Source organism: Poecilia reticulata, linkage group LG12, assembly GCF_000633615.1.
Source record: "Poecilia reticulata strain Guanapo linkage group LG12, Guppy_female_1.0+MT, whole genome shotgun sequence".
Taxonomy (NCBI): domain Eukaryota; kingdom Metazoa; phylum Chordata; class Actinopteri; order Cyprinodontiformes; family Poeciliidae; genus Poecilia; species Poecilia reticulata.
This window is the reverse complement of record NC_024342.1, coordinates 1,005,264-1,014,551: the sequence shown is the minus strand read 5'-3', so window position 1 is coordinate 1,014,551 and position 9,288 is coordinate 1,005,264. Positions and strand designations below refer to the sequence as shown.

Here is a 9,288-nt window from a genome sequence, read left to right as displayed (position 1 = left end):
AGTAAAATGTCGTGGTCAACAGTGTCGAAAGCTGCACTGAGGTCCAACAGAACCAGCACTGTGGTTCTCCCACAGTCCGTATTTATATGGATGTCATTGAACACATTTACAAGGGCCGTCTCCGTGCTGTGGTGGGCACAAAAACTAGACTGGAAGGAGTCAAAGCAGTCCAGGTGCTAACCAGGCCCGACCCTGCTAAGCTTCTGAAATCAGAGATTGGGGGTTCTCAAGGTAGTGTGGCCGTAAGCCACACTACCTGATGAAGCCAACAGGACCACATCATCTGCAAAAAGCATCTCGCTATATGTTTATATTTTTTGCATATTCAGCTTTTATGAGAGCAGCCTGAGCTGAAATTCATCTGAATGATCCTGAAACAGGAGGATATGTCTCCACTCAGGGAGCTCTTGCAGCAGTTTATAAAGCACAGAGCAGAGTTCGTATGACCCAATATTTTAATAAGAAAACCTAAGATTAAAAAAACCCTATGAAAAACAGGCCAGGAGTTGAGTGTAGCTTTGAGACGTTGTGTTTCAGAGTAGCTGCGGCTCCTAATGCTGCTGCGCCGGCAGGTCTGCAGGCAGGGTCAGCAGCTCGTCCACTTCCTCCTGCAGAGCTGCAGCCTTCTCATTCAGGAGCATCTGGAAGAAAGAGATGCATCAACTGACAGACACAGCTAGGTTACTATCACAGCGTCACACACCACCCAGTTGCTGTCCTAGCTTACAGAGCTGAGGCTCACGTTGAAGCAGAGGGCCTCTGCTCCAGACTGAGCAGCCTCAGCCGGGCTCCACAGGGACCCTCACCTTGGCTGAGGCCACCATCAGGTTGGCCTGCTTCTGGTACAGGTGCTCCAGTGTTCTGCAGAGGACGGCAGGGTCGGCGTTGGCCAGGTGGCTCAGCGTCCTGTAGCCAGCGTTGTACAGCTGCTTTGCTCTGAACTGCACAGAAGGAGAACGTCAGCAAGCAAAGCGCCTCTAGGTAAAGCCGTGGCAGAACGGTGCGGTCCTCCAGAGACAGCAGCCGGTCCTGACCTCCAGAACTCCGGTCACCTCCATCAGAGGGATGAGCTCGGCCTTCACGCAGTAACTGAGGCAGCGGGACAGCTCCAGCAGCAGAGCTTTAAACGGCCACAACTCCTCCAGCTCCTGAACGCATCACCAAGACAAATGTTAGCAGTGCGTACACAGTATGTGAATGTGAGAATATGTAGCACATCCTGCAACTTTACAGCCACCGCATGCGATGTGCTAGCATGCTAGCCGTGGCAGTGAGGCGGTGGTACCTCGGTGAAGTGCAGCACACAGCAGCAGAAAGCTGAGGCGGAGCTGAGCAGAGTCTGAACGAAGCCTCTGGTGAGCTGGAAGCGGTCAGCCACGGCCCACACGTCGGTGTCCCTCAGCAGGGAGAAGAGGACCAGAGCCAGGTACATCCGCTTCACTGCCACCAGATCCACGCTCTGCATCGCAGACAGGCAACCATCACAGATACACACCATTCCTCTGTGCAAAGCGCTCATTTTGGATAAAGATTCACAGTTAGGCTCAAGTGTTTACTTTGACTTGGACGATGTAACGTGATCCAAACTTTACTTCCAGGAGTAGTTTGATGAGAATTCTGAATTCAAGCAAATCCACTGGATCCTCTGAAATATCCTCATCATTTCAGGATCATTTCCTAACACCCTTTCCCTGGAAGCTTATCTGAACTATGACATTATGTGAGCATCATTTAAACAAATCTGACAGCTGTTGTCTTCCCATTAACTAACACTAACATGTGATATCTTTAGATCCCTCCCATGCTGCTGCTCATCCCCAGGCCTCCCTCTCTCCCTACTCACAGGCTGTGCTTAAACCACCTGCTCCTGTTCTGACATCATGGACCCCCAGGGGCCTCCCAGCATTCACCGTCCTCAATGCAGTGCATGGTAACATGTTGACCCCCGTTACCTTATTGACTGTCTGTCCTGCAGCCTTCTGGGCCACGAAGCTCTCTGGGACTCCGGCAGCAGCAGACATCTTCTGCTCTGAAGCAGACAGCAGGGTGAACTGCAGACAGGAAGCAGCAGCCGCTCAGCAGGAAGCACTGAGGCCGGCTGCTGAGCGGCATCTGATGGAGGCTGGCTACCTGTCTGAAGTAAACCATCCAGTCAGGGTTGCACTGAGGGACCAGATTGTAGGGGGTCACCAGGTAGACCAGGTGCAGGTGGCTGCTGAGCTGCAGCCCCTCCAGACCTTTCAACAGGTCTTTGTACAGAACAGAGCAGTAGGACAGATCCACTGAGCCTGCAGGACAACGACACGCATCAATGACGGTCCACCTGGCTGGTGTGTGTATCTAAACGCCCCTCAGAGTGTGCTGATGAAGGCAGAACTGTTTTCTGATGACCAGGTCTGGGTTTACCTTTGTACGCTGCCCTGCCCAGTCTGGTGACCTGCAGCGATGGGGAGTGTGTTCCTGTGATGGTGATGAGCTCCTTCTCCCGCAGCGTGGCTACGCAGCGCTGGACGGTGTCCCAAAGGCTGCGCTCCACACACAGCTGCTGCTGCTGCACAAACAGCAGCGTCCCACGCAGGAACTGTTCCACCTGCTGCAGCGACGAGGAGATCTGCAGCAACACCACACAGCTCACAAACACACCTTCAACCTCAGCCTCAACCACTTCCTCTTTTCTAAGGAACACAGAAATCCAAACTGGAAAACAGGTCAAAATATAGAATAAGAAGCAAGAAAGTCTTATATGGAGAGACAGTCATCAGAACTTCATTGCCAACATCTCTGGGTGTATGTCGGGTTAGAGATGGAACTTTGTGTTCTGGATCTGTTGCTCACATGCAGACATTCATCTTTCTGACATTAAGACTACAGCTGATGAGAAACACAAACAGACCTCGGAAGGAAAATGACCAGACAGAACTGCACCAAGGAGATTTTACTGTGTGTGTTTAGATGCAGACAAAAAAAAAGAGAAAAGAAAAGACAGGAAACAAAAGGAGAGACATTTACATTTAATCCAATCAGTGACAGGATCAGACTGAGGATGCCTTTCCCATCGTCCTGCATCAGGTTGCTATAGCAGCTCTCCATGGGGGCACACACCAGCTCTTTGGCCTGAAAATAAAACCACCATTTGTTGGGTTTTACAGCTCTGCAACCATCAAGAATTTACTGAAGCAACAATACTAAACATATGAAGGTTCCAGTGCAAGTTGATAGACTTGAAGAGCAGGTGAAGCTTCAGCTCTTCCATATTTCCTTACACAAGTTTGAACATGTCTAATAAAAAGCAGTCAGACGTTACCATGCTCCTGTCCTTCTCCTGCAGGATGAGGATGCTCTCCCCGATGGTGTCGATCCCAGCCCGGCCTGCTCTGCCCACCATCTGTTTGTACTGACTCCTCTTCAGGAAGTCCATGGCCACATAAGGGGAGCGCAGGATCACCCTGCAGGAAGACAGCCACAGAAATATTCCTGTTATTGTTTCATTTAGTTTTGAGTCACCACTGAAACTACAGTTCACTGATCCATCCTTCTGCAAGAAAGCAAACATTTCATTCTGAAATACTTTATTCATCCCAAAGGGAAATTAAGTGTTGTAGTTCATATAATCTAAGTAAACTCCAGGAGTTGCTGTGGATGGTGATGCTGTGGGCAGGAAGGATGCCTGGTAGCAGTCAGTCTCACAACAAATCTGCAGTAGTCTCTGACTGAAGACTGTTGCTGTACGACAGTCTCCTGACTGTTATGACATACTAAAAGCTCAAGTTCTGGACAGCAGGGACAAAATCCCACAGTAACATTTGTTGCCGCCTCCATCAGTTGTTAGGAAGATCTGCTAATCCATTTCCTTTGCTTCTTCAGCTCCTCTAGAAACGTGTCAGCCCGTCTGGTTAGAAAGCCGGGCAGAGACACAGGATATGATCCTCCCCGTTATGATGGATGGAAGAGACTCTTCTGCGATTTGGGGTCATAGTTCAGGTGTTATTTAAGCTTTTTTTTTAGATGCATATCAGTGGCTCCCATTTGTAAAACCAATAGACTATGGTTATTGTCATGGTTACAGATTGCAGCTACTGACCAAAATTTAAAAAACTAAGAGCAAAGATCCTTCCTGCTGCATTCAAAACCAGAGGAAATAATAAAGATTGCACCGATTGAAGCTTTGTGGCTGATTGATGATTACTGATATTTAAGAAGCCTGACCTGCCGAAACAAATTTTTTTTGTGTGATTTGTTGCTAAGCATAGCAAAAACGTTGCTGAGGTAGCACCAGTTGGGTGACTGCAAACATGTACACATGACCTGGTGACCTAACATCAGGGCATGTCAGTCAAAACTCTCACTGCAGAGCAGAAGAGGACAGTGTCTGGTTTGTAGATCTTTGTTGAGGAAGATGGGCTCGTTGGATGAGATCGCCTTCACATGAAAACATCAGTCGATCACCATCTACCAACATTAAGGAAATCTGGGCTGATTTACTGGTGAAATCCTAGGAATAATTGTCCAAACCAGCAACACCTCAGCCAAAGGGATGATGAACAGAGCAGAACTAAGGTAGCAGAGCTGCTCCAACCTGCTGCCACTATAACGGGGCTATTCTTGGGAAACACACTGTGAACCTCTGGACATGAACAGAAAAAGCTGCTTAGGTAACTGTGCTTGTCTGAACATGGAATAAAAACAGAAGAGGGGCAAAGAGCAGCAAGATGAAGCGAGTCAGGCAGAGTGCAGCAGTCCAGGAGGCTGTGGAGGGCTTAAGTAGAGAAGCTGATCTGACCTGCGGGCTGGCAGGTTGATTCCTGCTGCCAGGGTGGAGGTGCAGGCCAGGAGGCAGAGCACGCCCCTGGAGTAGGCCTCCTCCACCAGCTTCCTCTCCTCGGCGGTGAGGCCGCTGTGGTGATAGGCCACGCCATAGGGCACGGTCCTCCTCAGCACCGGGCACATGGAGCCGTTCCCACTGGCCTTCAGCTCCTGGAGCAGGACGGCCTTCTCAGCCTCACGGTGCTGCAGAAAGTCTCTGAGGGGACAAGCAGGAAGTCTGAGCAGCAGCGGGTGGATGCATGGCTGCAGGGGACAAACAGGTGGAGCAGTTCACTCACTCCTTTAGATACTTGCAGATCATTCCTGCAACATTCTCACAGTTTTTCTTCGTAGGACAGAAGACCAAACATGAATGCAGAGGGATAACTTCTGTTACCAGGGCAATGATGTGGTCTGGGTCAATCTTCTGCATGGAACTGGAGTACTGCAGAATGAGAGAGAATCTGGTTTCACCTCGTTACTGACGACCTCACAGCTCTTCTCATCCTGCTATCTTTGATCTAAAAACTGAGAATCCTTCACGGATGGTTTGTTCTACATCATAGATGATGCTGCTCACTGCCAGTCAGTCACATGGCAGAAATAACTCCTCCATGACAACCCATTCCACACAATCTGATCAATGCCAAACTCACTTTATAGTTGAGCATTCTGGAGAATCTGAAGCAGTTTTCCTCCTTCAGGTCAACTTCATATATGGTGTCGTTCAGTTTGACATGTTCTTTCAGCTGAACCTGGAAACAGACAGCAGAGTGGAGCTAGTGCAGAGTCTGCTTGACAGAACCAAACTGACCGTTTCTGTCCATGGAGCCAGCGACAGGATGTTTGTTTATTTTAAGATGATTGTTTTTACAGCATTAGCAGTGAGAGCAAAGACAGGTTCAGATAGGTTTATAGTTTACATTGAGCTGGGTTTTTGGGGTTGGCCTGATGCTGCTCATTGACACTATGACTTGCCTGAACCTCCATTTTTTCTAACTTGGACCAGATCGCACATGCTCTATTTGGAAGATGTTCCTGCAGAGCAGCTTCACCTGAAGGCTCTCTTTTCTGTGAGTACTGCACCAACCTATACATCAAGTATAAAAGCCTCACTGCTCGCTCAGTTTCCACAAGCTCAACGCGAAACTCTAAAAGCTCGATTAGAAAGGCTGAGTTGGGCTTCTAGAGGTTCACGTTATGTGGGTTTGTTGACAATTGCTGTTGGTCACAGATAGACCAACAGCAAGTTGACTTTGGTCAAACACACTCATACAAGGCTGAGATCTGATGGAGACATTGTTCAGACTCTACACCGTTCACTTACTGGCCTGAAGTCATTTGTGTAATTTTCTGCCCCCAGAAACGTCTGCAAGTCCTGGATGTTCCCCAGGGTGGCGCTCATTCCAATAATCTGGGTTGCTTCTGAAAAACAGAGGAGTACTTTAGATTCAATTATTGATTACAATCACAGAATCAATTTCCTTCATCATGTTTGTGGGGACAAACAAAGAATTTGAATTTGGTCTCCATCAACTGCATTATAATTATGGTGCAGTTATGAAAAAAAAAAAATCAAACAACAATATAAACACAGAAAAACACTTGGTGAGTGAGGACTAGGCTTAATTAACTCGATCATGTCTGACAGAAGAAGCCACTCACTGCTCATGTACTGAACCTTGGCCAGAGTCATTTCGATCACAGCCCCTCTGCTGCCATCACCCAGCATGTGAAGCTGCAAAAAAAACACAGGAAAAACCCTGCAGTCAACTTTCTCTGATTCCTTCCTTTCGCCTCAGCTGCCACTGAACTGAGAAGAGTTTGCACCTCATCAACCACCAGCAGCCCCAGGTGGTTCAGCCTGCTGCTTTCTATCAGCGAGTTGACCAGGCTGTGGGCCTTCTCTATGGTAGCGATGTACAGGGATCTCTTGTTTCTTCTCTTCACAGGTGGAAACTTGCCTTTGCTACCAGCGTACTCCTCCACCATGAAGTCCAGCTCCAGGCCAAAGGTAGCCAGCCCACGGACCTGGCAAAGCCCGATGGAGATATAAACACAGATTGGGGAAAAAGAGCAAAAGTCTGAGATGAATCTGACTCCTGTCAAGAGCTTTAATTCTTTAAGCGTTTGTCAGATTTTTTTAAATTTTGAGCTCCATGAAGGATAAAAAATTAAGAAATCAACTTAAAAGTCACCAGCTCATGTGTTTACTTTGTTTTTATCCGTGTATGACTGGAACTGTGGCAGGTGCCAATTTTACCAGAAATGAGCAGGTGTGTTCAAGTACCTTCTCCTGCACCAGTGATATGTACGGTAAGATGAACAAACAGTCCTTCCTCCTGCACAGCAGCTCTCTGAGGATGAGGATCTCTGCCACCAGGGTCTTCCCTCCGCTGGTAGGAAGAGAGTAAATCAGGTTCCTCCTCTGCTGAACACACTCCAGGTTCAGACACGCCTCCTGCCAGTCTGACGCACAAAAGCAGATCAGTCGATAGATGCTACGTTATTTTGTAAAGTTTGTAGCTAATCAGAGGCATTAAATATAGAGCTCAGTAGCACCCTGAAATCCCTCTTGCAGCTTTTAATGAATATGTTTCTGCTACAGACTGCTGGAAACCTCTACAAGAGTACTCTGAAAAATCTAAGATCTTCATCTGCCTGGCAAAAATGAACCCGAGGGACTGAAAAGTGTCCGTATTTCAGTGAGGTATGAGTTTGCTACAGTTTCTGCAGTAACTCTCTTGATGAACACTTTTCTCACCATATAACTTCTGGATTCCTCTCAGCTTGTGCATCAGCTCTTTGACCTTGCTAGGAAGTCCAAAGAATGGTCCGAGGTCTGGAGTCTCAGCTGATATGTTTTCCATAGCCTGCATGGCGACACTGATCTCCTCAGAAACAACCGCCTCCTTCAGCAACGCCGTCCGAGACACACCGACAGGAGTCGCTGCGTTCCCCAGCATGGTCTTCTTCAGAAGGTCTGCCACACTCCTCCTCGCCTTGCTGTGTTTCCTGCTTCCATCCTCAAAGTTCGTTTCTACTGCAGCCTCAGTGTGAGAAGGCGTAGATGTTTTGCTTTGAACCTGCGGCTTGCTTTTCTTTGCCTGATCTTGGATTTGTTCCTGAAACTGCAGCTGACTGGTTGGCAGGTCATCAAACGCCTTGTCCTCCAGCTCATGGAACACCGAGTCAATGAGTGGGCCCTTGGGGGACTGGGGCATGGGGTCTGCTGTAAGCTGCTGAGTCCTGAAACTCTGCAGGTTCTCTGATCGCAGTCTTTCATGTTGTTCTGCTTCCTCCAACTTTGCGAGGATGGAGGTATCCCCCAAGATGCTGTCATAGTCACCAAACAGATCTTCACTGTCGCTGCAGTCCTGCCACCAAAAGACAAGAAGAGAGGTAAAAATGGCCTTAGAAATGTACAACTTTTAACAAGCAAGTCGCCAATGTGATTGTACTGTTGTGCAAACAGAACAAATCTTTGACTTGTTTTTGTCGAGTTTCCATGCTGTAACTGGTAGAGTAAATACACGTCCAACCCACAGAACCCCGCTGTACCTCCACAGCTCTATGTTCTGCCATGGTGCTGCTGCTCCTCCTGGAAGGGAGGCATGGCGTTGACCCGGCTTCTCTTCCTCCTCCTCTCCCCTGCTTTCGGACAGAGTTCAGGTGAGTCTTAAAAACGTCTCGGGATCTCTTCCTCGCGCACACTCGCTTAATTTTGACGTGGAGCCTCCCGCAGCTCATCCCTGACTGGGCCCGGTGTCACTAACGCATCTGAGGCACCCTGGAGCATACACGACAATAACTGTCAGCTTCCGGCCTGTCGGAAAAATAGCAAACATGAACTCAGAACACTACAACATGCGGTGTAGACAGCTACAGTTAGCTGTTATCACTTCTCACTTTGTTCCCACAACAAACTAAAGTCCAATAACATTTTTAAAAATTACCCTTCTAAAAAAGTTAAAGGACAGTAACAGGAACTGTGCCTGAAATTATAAATAAAATGCAACAACCGCTCAGCACATTCAAACTGATAACTGCTGACGTCAGAGAGAAACAAACAAAAATCTGTCGTCACTTCCGTTTTCAGATGTCCACTAAAATAATGTTTCTCTTACAATGATTACTGGAGGAACGGACGGTGTTTTGCCAAACTAATCGTGCTGCTGTTGATGGACAACCCAAAGTCACGTAAACATAGTTAATTAAAGATTAAAAGGGTTGTAACTGGTTAGATTTTGTTGATTACAAATATTTCGATCTCGATATATTTCCCATTTACTATAGATATTCATTTAAAAAGTTATATAGACGCATACAATTTCTCTCTGCAAATATTTTTTTAACACGGTGTTTTTTGTTTGAACCTTTGTAACTGTAGGGAAGTTTTCTATTTGGTATTTTTGGATCAGCAAACACGGACCGTTATTAATTATATATAATATAATCTTTCAATCATCGTCATCGATTGATGGA

General features: G+C 47.4%; 2 protein-coding genes across 3 annotated transcripts in view; one reads left to right on the top strand and one right to left on the bottom strand.

Annotated features, from left to right (window-relative positions):
- Positions 1 to 441: 441 nt before the first annotated feature.
- helq (helicase, POLQ like) lies at positions 442 to 8,874 on the bottom strand. Its single transcript, XM_008423115.2, has 18 exons — positions 8,365 to 8,874; positions 7,568 to 8,180; positions 7,094 to 7,272; positions 6,634 to 6,834; positions 6,469 to 6,541; positions 6,131 to 6,228; positions 5,460 to 5,558; positions 5,103 to 5,248; positions 4,781 to 5,020; positions 3,305 to 3,446; positions 3,010 to 3,114; positions 2,407 to 2,611; positions 2,131 to 2,288; positions 1,953 to 2,051; positions 1,286 to 1,459; positions 1,035 to 1,148; positions 807 to 941; positions 442 to 641 (listed from the first exon to the last, which is right to left on the bottom strand). The coding sequence occupies exons 1-18, from the start codon at positions 8,551 to 8,553 to the stop codon at positions 552 to 554; spliced, it is 3,060 nt and encodes a 1,019-aa protein (XP_008421337.1). The 5' UTR covers positions 8,554 to 8,874; the 3' UTR covers positions 442 to 551.
- Positions 8,875 to 8,969: 95 nt separating this feature from the next.
- The window catches only part of mrps18c (mitochondrial ribosomal protein S18C), a 2,733-nt gene continuing 2,414 nt past the window's right edge, over positions 8,970 to 9,288 (top strand). For both annotated transcript variants that reach the window (XM_008423118.2, XM_008423116.2), the window contains exon 1: positions 8,970 to 9,003. In XM_008423118.2, the coding sequence (XP_008421340.1) occupies positions 8,985 to 9,003 (19 nt within the window). In that variant the 5' untranslated portion in view covers positions 8,970 to 8,984. The remainder of the gene's footprint in view (positions 9,004 to 9,288) is intronic.

Bases quoted from the DNA above. Each gene is read 5' to 3' on its own strand.
- helq (XM_008423115.2), bottom strand. From the start codon at position 8,553: ATGAGCTGCGGGAGGCTCCACGTCAAAATTAAGCGAGTGTGCGCGAGG. The intron at 8,181-8,364 runs GTACAGCGGGGT...TTTTGGTGGCAG, and splicing joins CAGAACATAGAGCTGTGGAG to GACTGCAGCGACAGTGAAGA. The intron at 7,273-7,567 runs GTGAGAAAAGTG...TTTGTGCGTCAG, and splicing joins AGGAATCCAGAAGTTATATG to ACTGGCAGGAGGCGTGTCTG.